At 41.5% G+C, this 27,268-nt stretch overlaps 1 protein-coding gene across 1 annotated transcript; it reads right to left on the bottom strand.

Annotated features, from left to right (window-relative positions):
• Positions 1-1,740: 1,740 nt before the first annotated feature.
• Positions 1,741-26,003, bottom strand: mmp25b (matrix metallopeptidase 25b). The gene is made up of 16 exons (XM_071907353.2): positions 25,898-26,003; positions 25,476-25,673; positions 23,431-23,513; positions 22,964-23,120; positions 22,502-22,575; positions 21,100-21,232; positions 13,460-13,560; positions 11,560-11,692; positions 11,219-11,363; positions 10,183-10,487; positions 9,376-9,555; positions 8,186-8,273; positions 7,789-7,871; positions 7,332-7,484; positions 6,022-6,315; positions 1,741-1,994 (listed from the first exon to the last, which is right to left on the bottom strand). The coding sequence occupies exons 1-16, from the start codon at positions 26,001-26,003 to the stop codon at positions 1,741-1,743; spliced, it is 2,487 nt and encodes an 828-aa protein (XP_071763454.1).
• Positions 26,004-27,268: the final 1,265 nt, after the last annotated feature.

Below are 27,268 nucleotides of genomic sequence, written 5' to 3'. Positions count from 1 at the left end.
GCAATATGTGCTGTAAAGGGTTTGTCATGTGGGAGTCATGAGGAGGAACCAGAAGAGATTCGTCATGAGATAAGTGCATAGCATAAGTATGACACTTCAGAGGTTGAACAATCATTTTCTATATTTTTTTCTACAAATTAACTAAGTCAGGGAGAAAGATACAACACAAAATGTAAACAAATATTAAGGATCCTTCCATTTTAATGACATTTTCTAATAACATAGTGACTGCTACACAAACCTGACCCCATTACACCATTAATGCTGCATTGTGCAACAGTCATTCCAGACATTTTAGCATAGTTTTCAAAGTGACAGGATGTCATTTTAGTAGGCTAGGTGATTTGCGCTATTTAGAACTCATTGATTCATTATTATAACTAGTTGTAATACATTCATTTCCATAAAAAGAGCATTCATTCCTCATCACAGAAGTAGAAGCCAGTTTGTTAGCTGTTAAATGATTAAGTAGCATACTTGTAATTGGCCTAACTTCAGTAAACACTTTGTTGTGGTCAAAATCCCAATTTGGTTCTCTGAAGTCAACTAGCCTGATGAACGAATTGATTGGCTTAACAATGACATAAGGCAACAATGCTATCTTTAAAGTAACAGTGTTGAGTTGCGCGGAGGGAACGCCTGCTACACAAGGAATCCTTTGCCTGACAAAAACTAGGCTAGATTGCATAAGCATGACAATGGCATTTGTTAGCAATTTACTACTATACATTTTCTTCCCACGCAGGACGTGTCAGTGTGACGAGTTTGGCCCAGATTTTTTTTTATCAAGCAATTTGCATAAAATAGAGAAAAAAAAATGGCATTTCTAAAGTGCTAACTTTTCTTGAATTAGGCTTTAAAACAAAAGGTTAATTTTCTTCATTGATCAGTCACATGTCCATGTATTTGTGACATTTAGAACATGTTGAATGGGTCTTTGCTTTCAGTGTAAATTATTCACATGGAGGACAGTGTCCGCTGACACGTACAATCCAACATCAAAGTCAAAAATGGCAAAAACGGGGCAACAAAATATAAGACGTTCACAATCTTTCATAATACTGTGTCTGCTTACAGTTTTGATTCAGCAAAGCGAATACTGTACAAATACTATATGTGTGTGGGTGTGTGTGTGTGTGTGTGTCTGTATATGTGTGCAATAAATCTATGCGCACAAATAAATACTATCTATACTGAATTGAATTCTAAAAACTGATAAAAATGAGCTTTGATAAAACAATTGGCCTTTTTCTCTGAAATTTTCAATTAGAAAGATCCTTTGACGGGTATGTTTGTCTGGCCTGCGTCTCACATGGACATTTAGTGCCCAAACATGAGGCTGTTGTGTAGGACCTCATTATGAGGGAGTCGCCAGAGTGCCATGTTTCAGTGTTGAATTTCAATACATCATCCTATACACGCTCCATGTAATTAAATGCTTATTCTAGCAAAGGAGGAGTGAAATTCTATAGCAGAATGGAGGGAGGATGCGGTTTCCAATATTTCCATAGGTTGCTCATATGTTTTGATAAGACAATACAGTACTTAAGATGGGCTGTTAACTGGCATTTATAGGCAATTTGAAACCAGCTACCGGGTTGTATAATGTGTACATGATGTAAAGAACCTATACTACCCTCCAGTGGAGTAATGGCAGTTTTACAAAATGAGCCTGTATGCCTTCACAGTTCAACCCAAATCCCAAAATAGTACCTGCCCCAATGCAATGGTACAATGTTTCTATTTTCTGATGAGCTCATTAATTACCAATGTAACAGACAACAGGAGCAGCCAACTGCTTCGGGGCAATGCAGAGGATCCATTCAAGCCACAGCTGCAGTCTTTTGGTTGAGGATTGGCCGGAGCGCAGGTCGAAGCAGGAGCCGGACATTTGAGCCAATCCACAGCGATGGACTTAGGAGTGACGTCATCTTGGTCCATCCCGCCACTCTTCAGCACCCAATAGAAGTTGTCCTTGAAGAAGTACGCCTCTCCTAGAGAGCAACAGCAGTGTTATTTTCATCCTTTAGTTTGTCTCTTCAACAGATTAGCCCATTGTAAGCCAGGGATGAAGATAAAACACAGAAAGTAATCAAATGTTAAGAATCCTGTCATTACAATGTTGACATTTTCTAATAACATAGTCATGTAAAATTTACTTGATCATGTCATGTTCTGTGCACAAACCCTCTTTATGCCATTGGTGCTGTATTAGTAGTGTGCAGTGGTGGAAAAAGTACTCAAATCCTTTACTCAAGTAAAAGTATCAAAACCATAATGGAAAAATACTCCAGTAAAAGTAAAAGTTCTGCATTCAAAAGTTGACTTCAGTAAAAGTATAGAAGTATTAGCAGTAAAATATACTGAAGTATGAAAAGTAAAAGTACTCATTCTTTCAGAGTGTTAAATTGATGCGTTAACCTGTAAGAAGTATTTTAATGTTCTAGGTTTAAACTCTAACAATGCAACATATTTTATGAGCTTATTATATGTTTTGCATGTAAAACCGTATTCTGCAGAGTAAGTAGTAACTACAGCTGTCAGATAAATGTAGTGGAAAAAGTACAATATTTCCCTCTGAAATGTCTCATAAAATGGAAAAACTACTGAAGTACAGTACTTAATTTATGACAGGCTATTCAATCTTCGCCTGCAGTGAATTTTCAATTTCATTTTTTGGTAATGAAATCAGACGGCTGATAGTTGATGAAAGTGTATTTCAAGTTCAGCCTTTGTAGTCTATTTTTCTGTTGGATTTGAATAATGATAAATGGACTGAACTGATAGAAAAAGGCTTTGTATGACAATGAACTTCCTGAATACAGTAGCAGGAGAACAGCCAATCACAGAAGAGACAGTGGCTCTGTCACGGAACTGGTGGAACGAGAAGTTGGTGAATTGCGGAAGTGAAAAGTTGCATTGCTTTAGCTACTGTCAGAGAGGAAGAAAAAACTTGGAATGAAGGCTAATGCAAATTAAGCTGACATTTCTATAAAGCAAGAGTATTCATCATCATCACCACCATCTTTCTTCTTCTTTTTCTTCTTCTTCTTCTTCTTCTTCTTCTTCTTCTTCTTCTTCTTCTTCATGATTACAACGGGCCATTTAATAATACATGATCATTCTGGGATCGCAGGGATATTTTGTAATATTTATTGTGGTTCTGACCCTTAACCTCAATATTTAGTTGCTTATAATGTTGGGAATTTAAGAATTTAAGTTTCCTCCCTGTTTTCTTATTATTTTCTACTGGTTGTGATTAAAGGCTGTGTCAGAGTCACATTTTCAAACTTCAACCCCCCTACTGCAAAGTTAATATACCCATCTATATCAAACTTCAGCAATATATTAAGACTTCTTTTAGAGCTGCATTATACGAGTAAATTATTTTGGACTAAAATGTCAACTGGAACGTTACAATTCCAAGGTCACAATGTGACTCCAGGTTGAGATAAATGTAGAGTAACATGGAGGCTCCACTTCCATTTCTGAGTTTGATCATTTAGGAGAGAGAGAAGAGATGGCTCTGTTTTTAACAGCATTTAAATAGCAAAACCACACAAACAAACAACAATAGTCTAGTTACACGTACACTATTGACTGTAGTGGAACTTACAAATCTCTACAGAAATAAAACTATACAGGCAGCACATTATTTTAGATATCGTTGTTGATATCGTTTACTGGAAGGAATGCAAGACAAAGGGTTTGTGGGAATTTGGGGGATGTAAGGGGGGGGGGGTTGGAAATGGATGGAGGGGGGTTGGGTGTGTGAGCACAGGTGTTAATGTGCTCACATTGAAGAATTGGAGGATTTGTTAGAGTCTGAGTTGGAAGTTGACTCCATCTTGTCCTCCTTGTTCTTCTTGTTTTTCTCCTTACGCTTTGGAGTAAGGGCATCAGCGATTCTACGCAGCAAGCTACGCTTCTTTTTCTTCTTCTTCTCCAAAAGTTCATTGAGGTCCATCTCCAGAACAGCAAGCTTATCCGCCATGAAGGCTTTTCTCTTTGCCCACTCTCGCTCTTTCTCCTCCAGGGCCTGCTCGTTGTCAGTTTTGGCCCTGAGGAGACCGGCCCTCTCCTCCTGCTGCTGGAGGAGGCAGCTCTCTAGCTTCTGCTCAGTGTGCTTCAGAGCAGCCGTGATTCTGGTTTCAGCCTGGGCCTGTGCCTGAGCCAGTTCCTGGGCCTGGACCTGGACCTGGGCCTTTTCCTGGACCTGTTCTTGGGCCTTTTCCTGGGCCTTTTCCCGGACCTGTTCCTGGGCCTGGATTTGGGCCTGTTCCTGGGAATGGACCTGGACCTGGGCGTTTTCCTGGGCCTGTTCCTGGGCCTGTTCCTGGGCCTTTTCCTGGGCATGGACCTGGGCCTGTGCCTGAGCCAGTTCCTGGGCCTGGACCTGTTCCTTGGCCTGTTCCTGGGCCTGTTCCTGGGCCTTTTCCTGGGCATGGACCTGGGCCTTTTCCTGGGCCTGAGCCTGTACTTGGGCCTGTTCGGCCAAGCCCAGGAACATGAACTGGAGCTGGGTCTGGGCAGACGAGTCCAGGTCCAGAATCCCCTTAAGATGTTCATCTGCCTCCCTCATAGACTGGTATTCCTGGCTGGTCCATTTCCTCTGGGTCTGTTGCTGCTTCTCGGCAGAAGAGTCCAGGCCCAGAGCCAGCTTAAAATATGCTTCTGCCTCTATCATCATCAGATGCTCCTGGCTGCTCCATTTCCTATGGACCTGTTCCTGGACCTGGACCTGTTCGGCCAGGCCCAGGAACATGAACTGGACCTGGGTGTGGTCAGAAGAGTCAAGGTCCAGAATCTTCCTGACATATTCATCTGCGTCCCTCATCGTCTTATAGTCCTGCCTGCTCAATTTCGTCTGGGTCTGGGTCTGTTCCTTGTTCTGGACAGAAGAGTCCAGGCCCAGAACCAGCTTCAACTGTTTTTCTGCCTCTATCAGCAGCAGATGTTCCTCGCTGCTGGAGACTGGGTCCAGGAGCCCAGTCTTCCTCTCCACAGGGAATTCCAGGTAGGTCTGCCGCGCAGTGCTGTGGGCGGGGCTTACCTGGGCATCCTCCGGCTCCGTGTTGTGCTGGATCTCCATGTATTTATTTCTCTTGTCTCTCTTTCTCTCTCTTTTTGTCTTGTGTGTCACCTCCATCGCGCCAAAAAGTGAAATGCCTCTGTGCTGTGTGCACTTGGAATTATAACCTCACACTGCATTCACTGCCCTCGTTGTGACACCACAATGTATGAAGTTAGTAAGATTCCAAGTTCCCCTTGATTGACAGGACTGTCAAAGATTCTGTTTGTTTTTATTTGATTTGTTTTGTGTCTAGCTTCAGTTAAGTGAATAAAAGTGTATTTTCTGGGTTTAATTACAAGAAGTGATTGTGTAATGTGATTTAAGATCATTCCAGTTAGTGAGTGTTTGGAAAGAGTATTTTGGTTCTTGTTGAGAACCACTGCACTGTGTCATCTAACTAATGTCATCTACACTGTGTGTAGTCACCCGAGACATTTGGCAGGATGACAAGGTGTCATGTTACTAGGCTGGGAGGTTTGTGCCATGTAGAACTTGTAGCCAGTTGTATATATCATTAAAAAAAAATCCATAAAGGAGGAGCCATTCCTCATCACAACAATAAATCACATTAATTTTAGATAGATAGAATTTTAGTCATATCTGAGTAGAAGGCCATTTGTCAGCTGTCACTAATTAGCATATGTGTGGCTTGTGATCTAACTAGAGCAAACAAATCAGGTTGCAACTGTTTGTTTTCTGATTTTCTTACTGTGTATATTAGTATGATGCCCAAGAAGACCTTTTGATCTTGACTGTCACCAGTGGTTTTCTATTTCTTTGATAACGCATCAAAGTCAACCGGTGACTGTGAAGTGTGTAACCTGAGGGGAGGAGTGTGTCGTCACAAGCCACATTAGGCTGCCATGACAACACTGTCCCATCCTCTATGCCTCTAGTGTGGGTGTCAAAAAGCTCCCAGTTGTTTTGACTTTTGAGCACAACATTACCTTCCCCCCAGGTGATGATGTCATCCAGGTGGGTGGGAAGTCCTTTCCAGCGGCTGGTTTCTCGCGGGTATCCCGGCTCCTGCTGCCTGCTCACCTGTTCGCCCTTGCGGCTCTCGTCAAACCTCCAGTACTCCTCTCCGCTGAACAGGTAGGTCTTGCCGTTGTGGGCCCAGACGAAGGCCGCGTCCAGCCGCTCCACCGGCCTGCCGCTCTTCGTCCTCATGCCCCAGTCGACCAGCGGCCGCGGGTAGCCCTGCATGGCCACCGTGTCCCTGAACACCCAGTACTGAGATCCTGAAGACACAAAACCCAATGCTAAGACTTGGTGCAGGTTTATAGCGTTTACAAATTCTGGAAAGTAACTGATTCAACACTGTTGGTATGAATGGTTAATTGGTTAATAGTTTAAGGTGATTAAATGCTGGTTTATTGTTGACTTTTTTTTTAATGTGTTTTTTAATCTTTATTTTATTTATTTAAACTTTATTTAACCAGGAGAGCCAATTAAGAACAGATTCTTTACAATGCTGGCAAGATGTTGAACTGGGGGAAAGGAGACGAAAAATAAATCTAACAAAACAAAACAGGGAGGCAAGACAAGAAGGCAAGCAGTTCACAGAAGGCAAAACAAAACATCATAAAAGCAGTGATGTTGAAACAGACAGGCAGAAGCTGGATGGGCCCACATTATATGAGTCCGTTCAGCTTCACCATCAACAACAATGACACCAATATAAGCAATTAAAACATGCGCAAAAACATACAGCAGCATACAGAGTTAGTCTAGTCATTTTGCTGAGAAACCGTTGCATGTGTGCCTGTAAATGTCTGTGAGTCTGAGAGTCCTTGAAGGCAGAGAGAGATTAAATTTCAGTTTCAATTTCTGAAAGAGGCAGAAAAGAGGAAGTTTGTATTTTTGATTTATTGGGCTGAAATCCATAAGAATAAAGTTACTCAACTGCTGTGATGATGTAAAATTGAGGAAATTCACACAATATGTCTTCCTTATAGGCCTTTTAAATGCCACTCGTATCCCTCTTTACTTTCTCTAATTTGTCTCTCGCACTTATCTCCCTCTGTCTAAAAGAATTAAATGCTAAAACCATGCATCTAAATGTATAAGAAATCCTTCTGGGTGTAAGATCCCTGATATTGTAATCATTAGTATAATAATAAGCTTACATTTACACCAAAGTACTGCCTTCAACACAAAGGGCCTATATACTAAGATGTGTGAACAATCTCTACTTCATCATCACCAAACTGAAACTCACGACATGGCCGTGCATCAGTGCAGCAGTCTCTCTCACCAATAAAGAAGATGATGGAGCTGTCGCTCTTCCTCTCATACACGGCATCGACCTTATCAGTTCCTGGAGGAAGACCCATCCAGAAGTTTTTAATCAGAGCCGGACTGAGTGAGATCAAAGACCCGTCTCGCTTGGTCCTCCAAAAGTGCACACCTTTAAAAGGAAAAGGTAAGTGAGCATTCAACTGACACCAATATGATCACAATGTGTCACTCTATAGCTTTAATTGTATATTCAGAAACAGTATCAATAATACTCAAATACCACTTTTTCACTGCCAAAACCAATTCCAAGTATTACAGTTTTGAGTACCAATTTGGGCCATTACTTTGAGATCACTGGACAAGGATTTATGTGTGGACATTTTTAGTTTTGTGGGAATACTGTTACCTTATTTTAGCCAGGTATCGGTGCATCCCTAGTGGAATTAACATATACACCCACTTATTTTCCTTACCTTTAAAAAAGAAGACCTCTCCTCTGATATTGGCCACTGCGTCAAAGCCTCCCTGACAGCGATCGTGGAATGAGGGGTCAGAACTGAGACAGCAGAAGTTTAGTTAGTAAAGCTTTGGTGGAATAAGATTTTCATGTGATGTAGTTCTGTAGAAATTCACCAGAGGGTGCAACAAGAACAAACCCTGTCAGAGAGAAGGTTTTATATCTGTAGCTGCCCACTGGCTTTACGTATCACCATTCATTTGCCAGTGAGTGTGATTGAGTGCTGCTGAATAAAAGGGATCATCGATTTGAATCGTTTGTGGAACACTATCTGGATCTTTCCCAATGCAAATGATAAATGCTGATCTTTTGAATGTAACGTTAACCACTGTGTGTCCTCCAGCTCAACTCACTGTTGTGTTGGTCTCGGCGGTGGTGGACTGGGCAGGCGTGGGAGGTCAGGATCGCCACCCGGTGGCACTGGCCCGCCACCCTTCACACCTACGAGAAGGGAAGGGTGAGAGAGGACAGCGCTGATGAGGCGATGAGAGGTGGTGGTGGCAATACATGAGAAATTTGTGCAACTTGTCCAGCTTCTTGGCAGCCAAGAGGATATGAGAGACAGGATACAAACCACTGTCTTTTTTTAAGAAACGGAAGGAAGCAGTATGATGAAAACCCTCCCGAAACAAAGTGTTCACAGAGTGTACACAGAGTCTGTGATAGCATGTGCGCATTTATGTGTGTACGTGCACATTCACATGCATGTGTATTAGGGTAAGAAATTATTTTTTTGGGGGGCATTTTGGTCCTTGTCGGGGGCCAATTTTATTGAACAATGAAATAATACATTTGCATTGTATACTGGGAAATAAACACTCAATTTGTACTACTAAGATTTGTTTTATTTTAAATGATATTATAGGCTACCATCACATAAACAGGCTGTTCACTTGGTTGTTTTCTGATCAAATTCAGCTACATTTTTCTTGCTCAGAACACACTAGAAAAAATTGTCTGGCCACAAATCATAGGGGACGGTAGTCGCATTCACATGTGAATATTGTACAACTCGGCGAAAAAATGTGAAAAATGTGACAGGGTGAACTGCAAAAAGTGTACTCCTAATTACTGGGGGCATTTCTTTTCTCTCATGGGCATTATATGAACTTGCAAGGGTATTTTTGCTCAGATGAATTTCTGACGTGATGTCCTGATGTGCCCTGCATGTCTTTGTATCAATGTTTGTGTCTCTTGTGGGTGGTTCTATTTTTGTAGTGTGATTTAGCAGTATACAACAAGAAGAAAAGGCAGTGTAGAAGGAGTGCAACATCCTGTATAGCAACCAAAACGCAAGCATCTATACGTCCCACTAATGAATTCACTTTTATTCCACTGCCTCACTGTTTTGTTTCGGGTTCTAGCTTAAACTGATGTCGAGATATTTTGGTGGACAAACAGCGGGGGGAACATACACACACAGAAACAGACATGACAAACACAATATATCAGTATATCCGACCATGACTCTGATTTGAACATCAGTTTGGGTTGGAGCCTTGCCCCCTGAGCCAGAGCGCAGTGGGTCCAGCGGGTCACTAACCGTAGAGCTCCTGAATGGCCTGCCTGTCGTCCAGAGGCAGACGGTAGTTGGGAATGTCTCCTACGGGCCCCTGGTAGTACGGCCTCATGATGGACGGGTCAGAGGAGGAGTGGGACAGGCCCAGAGCGTGGCCAAACTCGTGCACTGCAACTGTGAACAAGTCTGTGCTGCTGCCCTCACCTGGGAAAGTGTGGCGCAAGACTGTCACTGGATTGGCTGCCATTGATGTTATTGAATATACACTTCCAGTCAAAAATTTGGTCACACCTGATTGAATGCACTATGTTTTTCATTATCTTAAAGCCATTTTTATCTAAAGGCTTATGCTTAAATGCTTGAAATGTGTTTCTTAGACAAATATAAATAGTGAAGTTGATGCCTTTGTGTGAATTTCTTTCCAAAGCCTTTGCCTTTCCATCAAGGCAAAGGGCGGCTACTTTAAAGAATCTAAAATATAAGATAGTTTTGATTTGTTTAACACTTTTTTGGTCACTGCATAATTCCATTTGTGTTATTTCATAGTTTTGATGTCTTTACTATTATTCTAAAATGTGAAAAATAGTAAAAATAAAGAAAAATGTGGTGTGTCCAAACTTTTATCCAAACCAATCAATGGGAAGACATTAGTTCAATTCAATTTGCCAAGTGCTCTCTATGCATCTGTTTGAATACTGTAGCTAGTTATCTGATTATATATAAGCCAGGCAGATTGTCAGATACACCTCGAAAACAGTTTCTCCAGCCATCACCCACACATCCATCCAATCATCCACCCATCCATCCATCATGATTTCAATCAGCGAATACCTCCGTAGCTCCAGATCTCATCATCATCAAAGTGCGTGTCACCCGCCACTTCATCCCTGCCGGGAAAGAAGGCGTGGGCCAGGGTGCCACCCCGCCCGTCAAAAGGGTACCCGTCGTCGTGCAGCGAGCGGGTAAAAGACACTCTGATGTCCCCTCCGGCCACCGCCTCCCCCCTGTCACTCTGAAGCCGACGGAAACGCAGGGGGGCCGCGTCACTCCAGGCTCTGAAGGCGTGAGTCAGGACGCCGTCCACCACGTTGGAAGGAAGCGCGGATGAGAGGGAGGGCGACGGGTAGCTGTGGAGACTGCACACAGGAGTCTGTTAATGATCAGCCTCGCTAGGCCTACATTATATGAGTGCCAGAGCATATATTTGTTTTATGAATGAATGAATAATCTGAAGTTCATCCAATATTTCTAAAAGATTGGGGATCCAGTCTGTAAAAGTGTTATTATTTCTGCAACTTAAGTGACTTCTTATCCTATATATGGTTTGTTTTAAATGTAAATGTAAGTATCACTTTCTAATCTAAATGTTACAGGTTGAGTGTGTGAGTGTGTGTGTGTCACTGGTGTTATCATGTGGGCACTTCCCATCACAGATGTTTGGTTGAATTGGGCCCATGACACCTCCAGAAGGCTCAACAGTGATTTCTGTCGTCCCAGAACCAACACCTCAACACCAAATACAGCTAACCTACACCCATGGACCTACACTTATCTCTAGTTCCCAACATTACTCAATCATTTCTAAACTCACGTGTGATTTTGACAACAACAACAGGCAACCCACTCAGCAGTTCAGAAACCAAACTATATCAGCAAGCCAATATATGAACACTATAAAGAATAAATATACCAGCAACCATGCTACTAACAAACAGCCAGAGGAACCACACTACCTGCAAACCAAATGTCAGCTAGCATACTACAGACAACCAACAGCTATCATGTCATCATTCTAAAGAATCAATAAGATAAATTCAATAAATGTCATGACTCATAGAGGAAAGGGGTAATGAGACAGGAAACACACCTCCATGTGAGGTCTGTCTTCTGCCACTTAAGGCCTGACAGGGCGTATCTTTTCCTCCTCCTCCTCCTCTTCAGCATGTCCTCACTCCCAACAATGTCAGGGAGAGAGCATCGGGGTGTAGACATGAGTTTCAAAGTTTCACTGTCTGGAAGAGGTAAAAAAAAAAAAATACAGTATGAAGAAATGAAAGAGCAAAAAAAGAGAGAGTAGAGAGAGAAAGAGTGTCTCGTCATTCAGGTGTATTTCTGTCCTCGTTTTACAAAGGGAAAGCTTTTGCAGCTGATTAACCCTGTTCACTTAATATATAATGGAGTCACAGAGTCAAGTTTAGAGGTCGTTACCAAGCGTCCCGGTTTCCTGGATCCCGCCGAATCTCTGCATGACGCGGATGGCCCTCTCAATTCCCGCCTTGGTCTGCAGTTTGCTTACGCGCGGGTCAGGAGGAGGGAGGTAACCGTATCTGCTCAACCAATCCTGAATGGAAAAGAAGGAGATGAGAGGAAATTCTGTCATCTGTGATTTCCCGAATTGATACATAAGCAGTTTTTGTTTTTGTCAGATTCGATTTTCTGATGTTTGCTCTCCTGATGAAGTCTGGACACTGACAATACTGCTGTAATTCATCTGTTACATGCATTCACGCCTGCTTAAGGATTAGGGACAAACGACAGCAACCCTGCTCACTTTCACAGATCATCTTCTATTCTTTCTCCAGTCAGACCCAGCACTTTACGCACTATGCATTGTGTCAGCGTTTTTTTCTAATCAATATTTTATGATCTGTCCTAGTTGAGTGAGATGCTTAGTGGGGGAAAGGCTGTATGACAATTTGCATATTGCAAGTAACCTGCTCTGGGAAAATTGCAAGAGCACTGAACAGAGTTTGGATGGTGTCAAATGCATCTGTTTCTTCAGACTAATTTTGAAAGACTTCCTCCACCACCTCCACCCTTCTGGTTGCAGTGGAAAGGAAGGTGTGTACCAACCGTTTTTTTGTGGCTTTTACATTGCAAAAGATGTTCACCATAACAGGTCATTTAAGATGCTATGCAGTCTTTACAGCAAGTCTTACTTTTCCAAAAACAACCGAGAGAGAGAGAGTGGAGGAAATCTCTCAATGGCTGCGAACATGTCACTTTTTTATATATCATATATTATTATATTTTTGTAACAAATGACAATATATTGAAATCAGGCATGTCACTCCACGTGATTCAGTAAAACTCTCGGAGACAAGTTGCATCAGGAACAAGTGAAGTTATTTCACTCAGGTGGCAGATTTTTTCACTTGTTTTAGTAAAATAATCAATAATAATAAATAATCAATTAAAAAAATATATATATATATCAATAATCAGAATGCACTCAGAAGATGCCTCGACCAACTGCTTACAGGTTTGAAAAGTGATTTTCAAAACCCACTTATGGAGGTGCTTCAGATGCACACTTCTTTTTACATCTGTGATTAAATACGGCTTGGTGCCCTATTGTGAAAGAAAGGTGATAAATCTGTCTGCGTTGGGATTTAATCTGAGATTTAATAAAGGGTAAACCGCACATTTTTTGCACCTTTGCGCATTTGGGTAATGAAACTTACCCAATTGTTTAGGCTGGCACAGATCTTTATGGCATAAATTTCTAGGAGCCTTCATGCCATACTATAGGCTAATAATAATATGAATATTAAAAATAATAATAATAATAATTTAGGACAGGTTCGCAAGTTACACAAGATAATCAACAATAAGAACAATAACATCATATATTAAAGAAAAAAGGAGGAAAAATCTGATTCCTAAACTCCACTATAAAAAAATGACAAAAACTCCTCATTTATCAGGCTTCAACCATAAAACCAGAGAGGTTTAATGGCGGTTATTTGAATTGTGATGACCAACGACTGGATAATCCTCGACTATCCTCACAATTTAGGGAGCCAAACCAAGCTAGAATCAGGTTTTATGGAAGCTAAGCACCCTTATAAAACATACACTGTGATTCTCGTAGAAAAAAAAAAACTAGCCTATAGTAATCCTATAATAACTTGTAGAGGGATAACATACAAATATCAAAGTGAAACTCCACAGTAAAAATATCACACAAACGGTCACTATAAATTCACTATTGAGCAGGCCAACCACACACATTTTAAGTCCCTGTGGCAATATTACAGTGGTTTTCCGTTAATGGACAAATAGACCTACAGAAGTGGGGAAAGCGTGAATTTGCCACTTTACTTACCACCCCTCTAGTGTATTGGTCAGGCATCGGTGATGGACTTCCCGGTAAGGTAACTGCGGTCAAAACCATCCATGACAGAAGCTCCAACTCCATTCCAATCACTGCCAAACAAAGCGCACCATTTTCAACGTTATTGTTATTTTGCAAAACATCATCACATGTCTCGCTTTCTCTCTCGACCCTCCCAAAGTCAAGATAATTCAAACTCTCCCAAAGCCAAGATGCCAAGATAGTTGAAACACAGCTTACCTTTGTCTTCTTCTTCTTCTTCTCATGTGAAGCTTCCTCCTGCCCTCTTGGGACTAGGCTGGGCAGATCGATCAGAGCGCTCTCTCTCTCTCTCTCTCTATCTCTCTCTCTCTCTGTGTGTGTGTGTGTGTGTGTGTGTGTGTGTGAGTCAATTCAATGGGTGATTTATTGGCATGATATAGAGATTCTATATATTGCAAATCAGATGTTACACAAGATAATCAACCTTCACCATAGAAAAGTTATAGCAATCGACAGAAGGAATCGCTATGGTCTTCATTCAGTGATGATGTTTATTTTCCCATGGGCTATGCGTGACAGCGGTTAACAAAGTTGCTGAATCTCGCCACATCTCTCACCACATAGGGAAGTTTTTGTGAGTTGACGAAATGGCGAATTTCCTAATAATTTGATCGAAAAGGAACTGTTTATTTCATAGGTAGCCCCCCCCCCACCCACCCACCCACCCACACACACACACACACACACACACACACGCTCTCTCTCTCTCTCACATACACACACACACACACACACATGCTCACACACACATGCTCACACACACACACACGCACACACACACACACACACACACACACACACACACCCATTATTGCCATTGTATATTACAGCAAAAAACAACAACCAAACAAACACTTTAGTATTCATATAGTATACCTATATGGACTTATAGTGTGTCTGAGGAACTCTATAGTTTCTCTATAGTTTATCATACTGATTTCCCCTATGGCATCACTGCAATATTCTTATAATATTCATAGCTTAAAGCTAAATTTACTATAGGATTACTTCAGTGGCTCTCTAATTAGCTTTTATGTCTTGGGGGTCAATAAAAAAAATAAAATAAAATTCACACCATCTTTCCTTGGTAGCGCCCTAGACTTTCTAGACACAAGGTTTTGATATGAAGAAAATCAATTTTTCCTCATTAATATGCAAATGTATGCAGCAAGGTGCTCCAAAACCCCTTCAGATCATCCACTCTATAGGGGCAACCTGTGGTGTAAGTATGAAGTTTCTGTCATGTATTGTTCTGGAGCTGTTGACTTGTCTACACACACAGACACACACACAGACACCACTGTGGCAACTTATGTCCCACATATGTGCCATGGCGGAGTGACGTGAAAAAAAAGTCATTAGTACATATGATCTTCCCAATTCACCTGACTCACATGTTTTTTGACTGTGGGAGGAAACCCATGGGTCGCACGGGATCCGCTGTGTCACTGCCTCCTACTTCCTCTCCACCCTCATCCCCTACTCCTCTCTCCTAAAGCCTCTCTGTTCTCTTTGTTGTCTGTGTGTCTTGTCTATGTGTTGTGTTTCTAGGTCCTGCTGTTACCTGTATCAGATCTTCAATCAACCCAGCCCAGCTCCTCCCTGCACCAGCTGTCCTTCATTCACTAATTAGTCAGAGAAGTACATTTACCAGATTGTCCAGTGTGTTTGTGCCTAGCTTTCTCACGTTATTCCATGTTCCTGTCTGTATCTGCCAGTTAACTCTGCCTTGCCTGATCCCTGCCTGGTTTGTTTGCTTGTATTGATTTCTTTACACACAGTTTACCTGCCTCAGTGTGTCTGCATCTGGGTTTGCCTACTTGTCACATGCAACATGCAAACTCAGGACCTCCTTGCTGTGAGGCGTCAGCGCTAGCCACGGTGCCGCTCAACCAAGCAAATGGAGGCAGTGGTGGCCTAAAGGTTAGAGAAGCGAGCTTGTGACCGGAAGGTCGTCGGTTCAATCCCCTGGACCGGCAGGATAAATCTGGGTGGGGAAAGTGAAAAGCAGCGCTTGCCCCTCCCTCATTACCACCACTGAGGTGCCCTTGAGCAAGGCCCTTAACCCCAACCGCTCCAGTGGAGCTGCTCAGTGGCCAGCAGATCAGACTGTGGTTGTACTGGTCAGCTTCCAGGTGTGAATGTGTGTGTGAATGTGATCAGGGCGTTCCTGAAAAAGAGAGCATTGCTCTCAGTGAAACTCCCCTGAATAAATAAAGGTGAAAAAAAAAAAAAAAAAAATGTGAACCAATAATACCGTAGCTGGATGGATGGCTTTTTGACTAATGTTAACTAAGCTATTCCCATGGATAAATTTGACTCTTTGATATTAGTTAACATTACTGTAGCTCCACGTACAGGTTTTATGCAATTCACAATTGGCCTTTTTCTGATGCAATTCTTCAGCTTCTGAATGGAACAGGCTACCTTTGTCTGGGAGAGAGCTATAGTTTCAGTCAGCTGCACATCAGAGATCACAGTCCATTGAGGCCAAGAGGATAACATCATCTGCAAACAGCAGAGATGTCACCAAACTGGGCACTCTCAAGACTTCAGCTGTGCCTTGATATCCTTTCAGTGAGTATCACAAACAGGAGAAGGGACATGGTGTATCCCTGTCAGAGTCCAACACCCACCTTAACATGCTTGACTTAACGCCAAGAATGTGCACACAGCTCTCACTCTGAGTGTATAGGGACTGGATGGATCGCAGCAACGGCCCCAGCACCTCCCACAGGTTACCTCAGTGAACATAGTTGTACACCTTTTCCAATCCACAAAACACATGTAGACAGGATTATCAAACTCTGATGACCCCTAAATTATCAGTGAGAGGACAAACAACTGGTGCATTATCCCTCCTTAATGTGAGAGAGGCGTCAGGCTGCAGACCTCTACTGTCAGTATAACCTTTGCTGTCAGTACAGCTCTTCTGTCAATATAGGAAATGAAGGAATATTGCTGAAAGTTTCCCATCTCAGATGTTTGTCCCAAAGCAACAACCTTACAAAGGACGTTTAAAAATGTGCAGCATTTAAAAATAAAAGCTTTTCAAGTTTTGAAATTGGTTTGGTGGGAAACCTTGCTCTGTCAAAACTGAAAGTGTGATTTGGTATTATTATGGGTTGCTCTGGTTGTTTGGCAATGTAAGTTCTATATGCTTTTCTATATAGTCAAAGCAAAATTGTATTTAATGAAATATCCTTTCAAAGGGGGTTGTGCACACCCTCCAGTCTCCTTTTTTAAAGATGGTGACCACCACCCCTGTCTGCCAATCCAAAGCCAGTGTTCTACATGTTATTGAAGAGAAGTGTCGATCACGACACCCCTACAATATCCAGAGCCTTCAGCGTTTCAGGACAAATCTTGTCCACCTCTGGCGCCTTGCCACTGGGGAGCTTTTTTGCCACTGGGGAGCTTTTTTGCCACCTCTGTGACTTCTGCCAAAGAAACGGACTCAAACCCTCCAGAATCATCCAGGCCGCTTCAGCTTGACAGCTCCACCAGTGGTTTCTTCGGTTGCCACCATTACAGGCACCAACCACCTTTTGGCCACAGCCCCAAGCAGCTACTTCCACGACAGTGAACAGTGTCCGTTCTGACTCTGCATCCTCAAACTCCTCCGGGAGCTTGTTTTCCTTTCCCTTCACCCTACATACATAACAAGTGGCTTCAGGCCTGATGAATCAACTGCAAAGTCAATCATCAACCTTTGGCCCAAGGGCAGGCAGAGTTCAGCTCTTGGTTCATTAAGCCTCTATCTAAGATGTTATTGTTCATCTTAGTGACTTTATTTTATTGTTTCACTTAGCACTTCTAACACTGTTGTAGATTAATAATTAAATAACGCTTCTATAGTATCAACTTACTGTTTTGAGTGACATTGTCACAGGAAATGTTTGATGAACTGTGTTTAATTGTTGATCTGCATTTTATTTTGTGTTCCCATGTTAGAATGAATTCCAGATGACACAGTAAATAATATTCCCTTTGGTCTTCATAGTCATCTGTGTTGTTTTTTTATGTAGTTGGATTTTGTGTGTAGGGATGTCACTAACTGCTCTTGAATATAATGTACATTTCTGTCATGTTTTTGTAGTGTTAAACCTCTTGAACTGCACCAAGGGAACCAACTGAAGTTTAAAAAAAGTCTACTATTGCTGCATGCTCAATGAGTGAAATCTGCTGTGGCGAAAGTGGAAATTGATTTAAAATGAAACTTGAAAGGTAGCTCTCATTTTTAACAAGCTACCGGTGTGATTTTGTCATTACATGAAGCCAACAGAGAACATTTATGATACATTTGAGGTCTGAAACTGAAACTGATGACGTTTCATTAAGATGGAGTGCACAGGCATTTCACATGGCAACTTACAGTCCCATTATGGCCTTGCTTCTGCTTGTTTACTTGCACTGTAAAGCATCACTGGTATTATCTTTCCCTTTCCGTCCCTCCTCCTCTTCCTCCTCTCCCATCTTTAATTTCTCTCCATCCTCCAGGGCCCAAGTGAGTAATGCCATTAGCACAAAATGCCGCACTGCTAATGGTTGGCAAAGGGGAAGACAGGACTCCAGTTTCCACCCGTGTCCACTCCACTCCTGACAAATATATTGTCTTTTAGCTGCTAAATACTCAAGAGTGACGATTATGACTGAAGTCCCTTTCACGCTGTTGTCCATTTGTAGCCGTATGGATGTTTGTTTGGGAGTTGCAGCTTGTGTTCAATACTGTGACACACACAGAGTGAGGCCTTCATAAAGAGTGCCAGAAAGTGCCAGACATATGTTGTTTTTTGTAATCTTTACTCTTCATTTTTATCTTCAATCTAATAAATCTTAAGTTATTAGTGCTGCTTGTTATTAAGTATTTGCTTGGTTTGCTTCACTTTTTAAATTGTATATGCATTTTGTATATGCATTATCTTTTTAATTGCTCATGGATAGTGGTCTTAAATGGCAATATATTCATCACATCCTGTGTATTGCTAAATGCAATTACTACTATTACAATGACTATGATGCAATGATGATGATGATGATGATGAGCTTTTAAAGGAAATTCAATTCTGTCCAGCCAGGACACATAATGAAACATAATATTTCACATATCATATTTGACTTACTTAAAAATCCAATGCTAAATGTTGTGTAATGGTTAAGTAAAGGTTATGATTTTTCCAAGCATCACTTATGTGTGGGCTACTCATACTTCCACATGGAATTATCAGCCTACTTTTTATCTTGAGAAATACGATAAGGATAGTGATTGCGATGTAATAAAACATTATAAATGAAGACTTCAATTTGGATTTCATTACACACAGTTTTACTTTCATTAAAGGGATCCAAGGCCTTCACAAAAGGGTTGACTCTTGGTAGCTATACAGTACTAACACAACAAAGTCACACAACAACAGAAACCACACAGAGGACTTACGTGAACAAGTGAAAAGACAAATAAATAAGAGTTGAAAGACATTTCATATGAGATTAAACTGAGATGCATCAACAAAAACAATAGTCAGAGGAAAGTGAGCATGGGTTAAGACCCTGCAAAGTACGGTAATAGTATTGTACAATACTTGATTCATTTCTGTAAATAACTGATTGTCTAGCGGTGTATATTTTTGGTCATGCAGAGTTGATATACCATTGCTATTGTATGGACAGTGTTGCAATAGTTTCACAGTTTATCCAGGTTGATCATTGGCTCCTCCACCTCCTGCTTTGATTGTCAGTCTCTTAAGTGTTTGCATTTGATTATTTGAACACAACCACTTTTCTTTTGGTTACTAATGATGCTTGATTGTCATTGGCTGATGAATTCATAGTGATGCACATATAACGCTTAGCACTGCCAATCCCGATGCACCTGCTAATTCTGATTCTAGATTACAGTCTTTAACTTGGACAGAGTGATAAGTACAGTCCTGAACTTTATGGATTGTTTGATAATGAGTATGGATCTCATCCATTCCAAGTGAATACAGACTTAGATTGTTAGTTTGGGCTTAATGGACAAAAATGATTGAGATATGATTCAGAGATATAATTTTTATCCAATAGAAAGCGCTAACATCCTTCTCAGAAAAAGCAGAAAATCAAGTCGCATTACTTTGATTTCTGGCATGTTGCTTTTGGAAATATTCTGTAATACCAACACCCTGTTTTAGCCTAGTATCAGATAATGTCTGATATCAATATTGGTATGGTGCATCCCTACTAATTTCATTATTTTAACAAATGAAATTTGGGTTCTGAGGGTGATTTTAGTCCTTGCTACATTCTTCCCTCTCATAACATTTGACATTATTCTACAATTATCTTCATCATACACAGATTTCTGTACAAAAATATGCAATCAGTCTGAGTGTAATGTTGCTGGCAGGATAGGCAGGATTTAAACTTTTTTAGTCATTTTTTAGTTTTAGTAAAAGTGATTGCCATAAGCAAGTCTAAAATCTTCACAGTAGTATACAGCCTTACACAGCTTATGCCTAGGGAACACAAGCTAGCTACCACAATATCATTGAGCTGCTCAAGTAACAAGAAACTGTGGTTACACTTTACAATACAGACATCTGCTGGTATTTACTTAGTACCACTTAATCACAATGAGGCATTTCCTTACATGGTGGAATGATAAATAATGGTATGAGCAGCAAGTCTTCATTATTACCACTTTTGACTGAATTTTAAGGCCACAATTCATAATCCATAAATCTGTTTTTTTGATTAACTTCAACAGTTGGACGTGTAGAGAGCTCATGATCAGCTCAGGGCAACTTTGTAATCCAAAACTCAAAGCAGTTTTCTGCCACTGCTATGGCCGAGAAATGAGAGTATATAGCAACCTTCTATAGTGAAAAAATTTATGTTTAAAAGAGCTTTAGACCATAGAGGCATCTGGTCTGCCAGTCCTTGCATCCAAAGCTCTGTATAGTAAGCTGACAGAAGTAAAATTTTTTCCATGCTTTCTGTGGCTTTTTATTTTTGGATCATAGACTGTTGGCTTTAGGCCCAAACACATTTGACACAATAAAATACTAAGTAAATACCAGTGTGAACAGAGTACTGTTAAGTGCAACCAAAGCTGCTCTTGGCTGAATTTGTAAACATTTAATGCATATCGGGGTCTGCAACTCATGGAGGCCCCTCTATAGCTCAGTCCTGTGCTTCCTCGAACCCGTGTGTCCCCATATCGTTTCCTTGCCACTTTTTCTTTCTTTTTTTTTTTTTTTTTTTACATGCCCTTTTTTGTCTTCCTTTCTTTTATGCTGGTTGGCGGTGATTGTCTGTTTTTCACTGTAATCTGGCCCAGTACTGACCCAGGTTCTGACTCATGCTCTGCTGCTCGGTTCCTGGAACCTGTACCGGCACCGAGACGCCGGGGGATATGAGCCCTGGGTGGGAGGGAGGGAGGGAGGGACAGAAAACAGAGACAGAGCCGGTGCGTTAGTCAGTCTGTGGCTGAAACTGAAGCGTCTCACACTCTGTGCATTTCAGCATACAGTCAAAAGACCTCTTGACTCCCTACTGAAGTGAGCCTGTATCTACTGCGGGCGTTGCAGACAGACAGGAAGACTCACCGGTGTTGGAGTTGGCCGAGGGCGGAGTCTGCAGATGAGGGGAGGGGTACGCGGATGAGTCAAAGCTGCGTGGGGCGGAGGGGGACGGAGGCAGCATACAGGAGTAGGAGGAGGCCGACTGGGGAGGGATAGACTGAACGTGGACAGACAGACAGAGAGACGGATGACAGGCACAGGGGAAGAAGTGCGAGGGAGAGAGGAAGAGAGATTTAGGTTAGATGTTATTCTGAAAACAACAAATTGACTACATAACATTATCTTAGAATAACACGTTTAATGTTTTCAAATTGCTATGAGCTATAATTACACCACATGCTGTATAAGCAGTGTGAGGTAGACCAGAAGTGTGTGACTCTGCTAGTGACAGCATGGTTTCAATCCAACCACATGGAGGTGCTAGAGTAGTGCGGTACAGTCATAGTATATTATGCAGCAGCAGCAGCCCACATTCTTTCTACTGCTAATACAAGAAACAGCAATAAAAACGCATGAATTTATATCAGTCTGTTGAGGCTGGGATGCTGTTTTGGTAGAGTTACAGCAATGTGGATGAGTGCCGCGCCTTTGCCGCTATCCAGGAAAAATATCTGGTTTCTGTCAGTCTGTCATCCATGCTTTTTATCTTTTCTCTCAACTCCTACCTCAGTCCAAAGTGTCTCCAGCTTGTGCAGAATGCAGCTGCTAGGATTTTAACTGGTACGAAGCACACGTATAACTCCATGTGGCATTCCTATACAGGCTACCAATTCGTTTTAAAATTGATTTAAGGGTTTTAATGATCACTCTTAAAGCATGGCTAGGTCTGGCAGGACCTTTTAACCCCAAATGAGCCACAGCAAAGCCTAAAATCTGTTGTGGCCGTTGCACAGTATAAGCTCAAGACTGAAAGTGATCATTGCTTTGCCATCAAGTCAATATCATCTTTTAAATTACTTCTGAATACACACTTTGACAGATTTACTTTTAGGTCTTTTTTTTTTTTGCCTGCCTCTTTAAAGTTTTGTATGTTGTTTTTTATGTTTTTTTAGTTCTTCTGTGAAACACTGAAGCACTGTATGAATGTTATTGTCATCATAATTATTGATAGTATTATAACCCTAACAACACCACAAACAAGAATAATAATAATAATAACAATAACAAATGGTGTTTGTTGTTATATAATAAAAAAAAGCATTATTATTATTGTTGTTGTTATTGTTATTAGTATAATAGTAGTATTAGTTGTAGTGGAAGTAGTAGTATTTATTTATTTATTTATTTTTTTTGAATATATATACATTTCTTTATGTGTTTTAGGCCCATGAGGTGAAGTAAAGGAGCCAGTGAACTAGTTCTGCACTGCGACGACGAGCTGCTTTGATAAAGTTTGGAAGGTGGTGATGAATGATGAATGTCCAACCTGGACTCCAGAGGAGAAAACTGACAAGGAGCTGTAGCTGGGCAGAGACGACTCAGCCTGACTCAACATGGACCCTGGAGAGACACACAGAGACAGTGAGTACACACACACACACACACACACACACACACACACACACACGTAACCCAATGCATTAGCTTCCTGGTATAGAAGAAATGTTGTAATATAGATGCGCTCTGATGGAGAAAGTCTGCCACCAAATGTCAAGCAGTAGCGCTATAAGGCTTGTAATTGTGATTTAAACAAGTAAAATACTTGTACCACCAAATACTAATCAGAGACCAAATATCCGACTCAGCTGACATATTGATAACCCACTCTCTCATTCATCTGTGTGCACGTAAAGAGGAATTATGACTAACTGTAATGTATAACTCTAATGTATAAAGTTAAACTGTCATCTTTCAATGTAAAGGGTACGGACTGACCCACTGCACCCACCTGAACTGCTGCCATGCTGATGGTGATAAACAGATGTGTTGAAGGAAGTGGTCAGCGGGGCTTGGGTCTGCGAACAGGAAGTCCCGCCCCCTGACCTCCTTTGATTGCGCAGCTTCTCCTCCCTCCTCCACTTGGCTCTTCGGTTTGAGAACCATACCTGTCAATCAAAGAGAGGCGTGTCAGGCCTGTTTTTCATGCTGGGGGGGGGGGGTCATTAAATATATGGTACATTAAATATATCGGTCATGTGGCGGTATATGCCTTGTGTCTGTCAGTATTTCAGAAAATGTTGGAAAGAGATTGTACTTTTAGACTATTCTATGTTTAGATCAATGCAGATTTTATTTATTGCTAGAATTCAGGCTTATCCACCTTCATCAGAACATCAGAGTTAGAAAACTGAAGGGGATCCAGGATCAAATGGCACTGAAATAAGACTGGAGGGTACAGACTGAGCATCCCCTTACCTGTATCCTGGCCTCTGGTAAATCAATCTTATTTGCCAATCTCTCCCTTGCAAAGACATCTGGGTAATGTGTCCGTTCAAACTCTGTGGAAGAAATTAACTCATGTCAAACACACAGTATACAGTAAGTCTTGATTGTGGATAACAGTACCGCCAGATTACTGGAAAACAGCTTGCTTGATATACTTTGGATTAGTCCGTTTTTGTGTTCTGTCTTTTTTATGGAACAATAACTCAAACTTAGGTTAGAATCAGAGAGAAATTAAGTTAGTGATCGATCAATTATTTGTGTTGAGTTTTTTTGGCTGATATTTCCTGTATTTCCTTTTCCTGCTTATCAGTTACTGGCTCCTTAATATCAGCATCACTAATTATCTCTCCATGGAAAATGAATCCAGATTGCTGAGATGTATCCCTACAACCATCTTTTAAATATTTATCTTTTGCACTTGGTGTAAATTATTTATCTTTATGGGACATGCAGAAAGTTAAAATGAAAGGATTCAAGTTGCAAAGCTGCCTATGCCCTTTATTTCAAACTAGTTTGACTAAAAAGACGTTGAAGAAAATTCATTATGCGTTGCCATTTTGTCATCAATTTCTTTCTAAATTCATAATTCAAAGTTGGCATCACATATCGCTCAACAGTATTAAGCATTACGTATTAATCAGATCATCATCGGTGTCACTTTCTGATGTACTATCATACAATTAATAGAGTTGACGTACAACACACACGGAAGCTTAAGATGAGTTAATTTGTGGCACAACAACAGCGACACAGAGGTCACATTGATAAGCTTTACTGTATCAGAGTATCATTCCTCATTGTGGCAGTTAATTTATCGTTGACAAACTGCTGACATTTTTGTTGCTGACAAGTTGAAGGCAGATTATGTCTCAGCCTATAACTGACAGTCTGACTCATCCTGATGAACTCCATGAAGTTTCAGGTTTACTCTAGACAGATATAACTGTCTGCACTTATGATACATAACATTAGTTTAGTGTGCTGATAATGTGTCAACACGGCAGCCACAACAGATAAATCAGTTAATGCTTTGTTTAAACCAAAAAGTTACATAAAATGGCAGGAGAATGGCTAATTATGTTACCAATGTTGTTGTTTTTTTAATTTGATTTATACAAAATTATTGTATTTTGTCAAGGACACATTTTAAGAGATTACCAAGATAGCGAATAATTAGCTGCAACCTAAATCGTTAAGCACGCTACCTCACCACATGCACATTGCACACAGAGCAATAACGATGGGCGTAAAGAAAATGAATTCTTACCCGAAAATTGTTATAATTGGCATCCTTATAATTGGCATTTGTGTCAACACATGATTGTTATTGTGCCTTGGCTGTGCATCGGGGTCAGTGTACCTCATTAATGTCATTTGCGCAGAGTGACCACAGTGATACATTTCCACTCGGCTGCACAGTGGACATTGCGTCCTTATTTAGCTCAAGGGCCTGCTGCAGCCATATCCAGTCAAGGGTGGCTTTCTGATCCCTCTCAGTGGCCTGATATCAGGCTCACTGGATAATAGAGCCACAATAATGATGCATTATCAAGATTTGTTTCCATACTAGCAGCTGCCAGCATTTTGGAGCAGATCAGGAATATTTTTGGAGGTAAGATTCTAGATATTTTGCAAAAATGCAACTGGCAGCAATCATAGATTAATAAAATGCTTGCCCTGCCTTGCCATGGGCAAATCATCATATTTCCAATTTTCTCAGTGTTTTATTAACTCTAAATCAGTCAGGCACAATGCCTCATAAATACCCTGACTTTTGTTTGGATCCTGTGATGTAATGTTTTCTAATTTCACATTATCGTACATTTACGTCCCCTGTCATTTACCAAGAAGTGGTAAACAAGGTTTAAACATTATGATCCATTAACAAAAGTGTTGGCAGGGGGGGAAAAAAGCAGGACAAGCTGCGACTAGACATACTCTGGTCTGGCTAGCGCCCATGGAGGGCCGTGATTGGCTGGAGCAGGAGAGCGCTTTGCGTGTTTGCATGGTCTGACCTTTCTCCAGAGCCTCGATCTGCTCCTGGGTGAAGCTGGTCCTGTTCCTCTGCAGCTTCCTCTTGAGCTGCAGTCTCAGCTGAGACTCCTCGCCCTCGTCCCTCTCCACGGGGACGCCTCCCCCTCCTCTGCCCCCTCCTCCTCCCCCAGCCTCGCCCCCCATACTGCCTTCCGTGTCCAGCAGACAGCCCTCCGACACTGGCGGAGAGGGAGGTGACAAAAGAGATGGGTGAATGTCAAGAAAATTGGCTTGGTACAACGGAGCAACACATTTCAGGATCGCAGAATGTAACAGTCACGCGTTGAACTAACAGGCAGTGAGTTCAGAAGACAGGCTACTTCTGAATAAGGGGAATAAGGGATGAATATGGTGACACATTTGCAGTTAACTGATCATCATCTGTGTTGAAATCTCCTCTCACCTGTGCTGTGCTGTGTCTGAACGGCGGTGGGGTCATGGTACCAGTTGTTAGGCCCGCTCCAGTTCGAGCCGCTTTGCAGGTTCAGCATGGTTAACTTCTCATACATAATACGAGTGTCCAAACCACCATGAAGAGAAATACAAGAGACCCGTGCGTGTCCACCCTTCTTCTTCTTTTTTTTGTCACCTTCGGCTCCTCTCTCTCCCCCCCCCTGTTCTATCCTTCTATCCTTCCTCCTGGGAGAGCTGGGGAAGGAGCGGAGAGAAGAAGGAGGGGTTGAGATCGCATGAGTTCACACATGGTCGGCATTGTGGTGAATTAGCCTCATGATGACAGACAGAAATGGAGTTAGTTACATGCCTGCTGTCGTAACGCGTGTGTGTTATACATTGGTATGCTAGTATACCACAGGGAGCCAAGGTACATTAGAACCCACTCTGAAAGCCATGACATTTATTATGCTACTTGCTTTTAGCTCTATCTTTGCTGGTAACCCCAAGCATGCATGCAAGCACACATATGCACAAAAAGACACACAAGCACGCTTACATGTACCCACAAACAGGCCTAAACACACACACACACACACACACACACACACACACACACAACGATTTCATGAACCAGGATTTTCATCAAACACCATGACGAAGCCCACCTCTAACAGTATATTAGGGGTTGAAAGTATTTCCATAAACACCATTATTTGCCTGAATAAACATGTGAAGCTTAAGTTCATATGCAAGATGAATGAGAGCTATTCTCCTCTTATCTTATCCTACAATGTCCTAAAAATTAACTTTGGGGAATCAGGAAGGCATGCAAAGGTATGGGTCAATATTGAGACAATTTTACTGCAGCAGCACAATGTCAAAGGTCAGACTTGCTTTTCATTTGGATGAAGTCGCCCAATCTCAAGCATATCTAATTCTCAATTACACTGCAGAAATTATTTTGTGAGTGTTATGTGTCTAACTGTTAGCACAGGAACTTATCGTCGATCCCAAAGCCTCTCATGAAGTCCACGTTAAAAAAAGTGATCTAAGCATAGAAAGATGTACATAAATGCACTGAAGATGTTACAAAGGCTGAAATTTGCAAACTTACCAAGTGTCAAAGTAAAAAGGAGCGTAGTCCGACGTATCACTCTTCTTTGTACACCTTTATTCCCCTGTTCCCCCGCGTCCCTTGTTCTCCGGCTTTGTTGACAATACTGTGTGTGTAAAGGAGAGAGTAGGAGAGAGATGGAGAGAGTTAGACAGGGTGAGAGAGAGTGAAAGAGGGAGGAGGGGGGGGTGCTCTGGAGAGAAATGCGTCTGCGGGCACTCTTGTCCTCCAAGCGATGGATAGAGAGAGAGAGGGAGAGAGAGA

This window comes from Centroberyx gerrardi, chromosome 20 (genome assembly GCF_048128805.1).
Source record: "Centroberyx gerrardi isolate f3 chromosome 20, fCenGer3.hap1.cur.20231027, whole genome shotgun sequence".
NCBI classification, from domain to species: Eukaryota; Metazoa; Chordata; class Actinopteri; order Beryciformes; family Berycidae; genus Centroberyx; species Centroberyx gerrardi.
The sequence above is the reverse complement of the archived record's forward strand: the minus strand, read 5'-3'. Positions and strand labels throughout refer to the sequence as shown.

Coding starts and splice junctions, on each gene's coding strand:
- mmp25b (XM_071907353.2), bottom strand. CDS start 26,003: ATGTATGAGAAGTTAACCATGCTGAACCTGCAAAGCGGCTCGAACTGG. Junction 23,121..23,430: donor TACCAGAGGCCAGGATACAG/GTAAGGGGATGC, acceptor TTTGATTGACAG/GTATGGTTCTCAAACCGAAG. Junction 7,872..8,185: donor CCGCCGAGACCAACACAACA/GTGAGTTGAGCT, acceptor CTGCTGTCTCAG/TTCTGACCCCTCATTCCACG.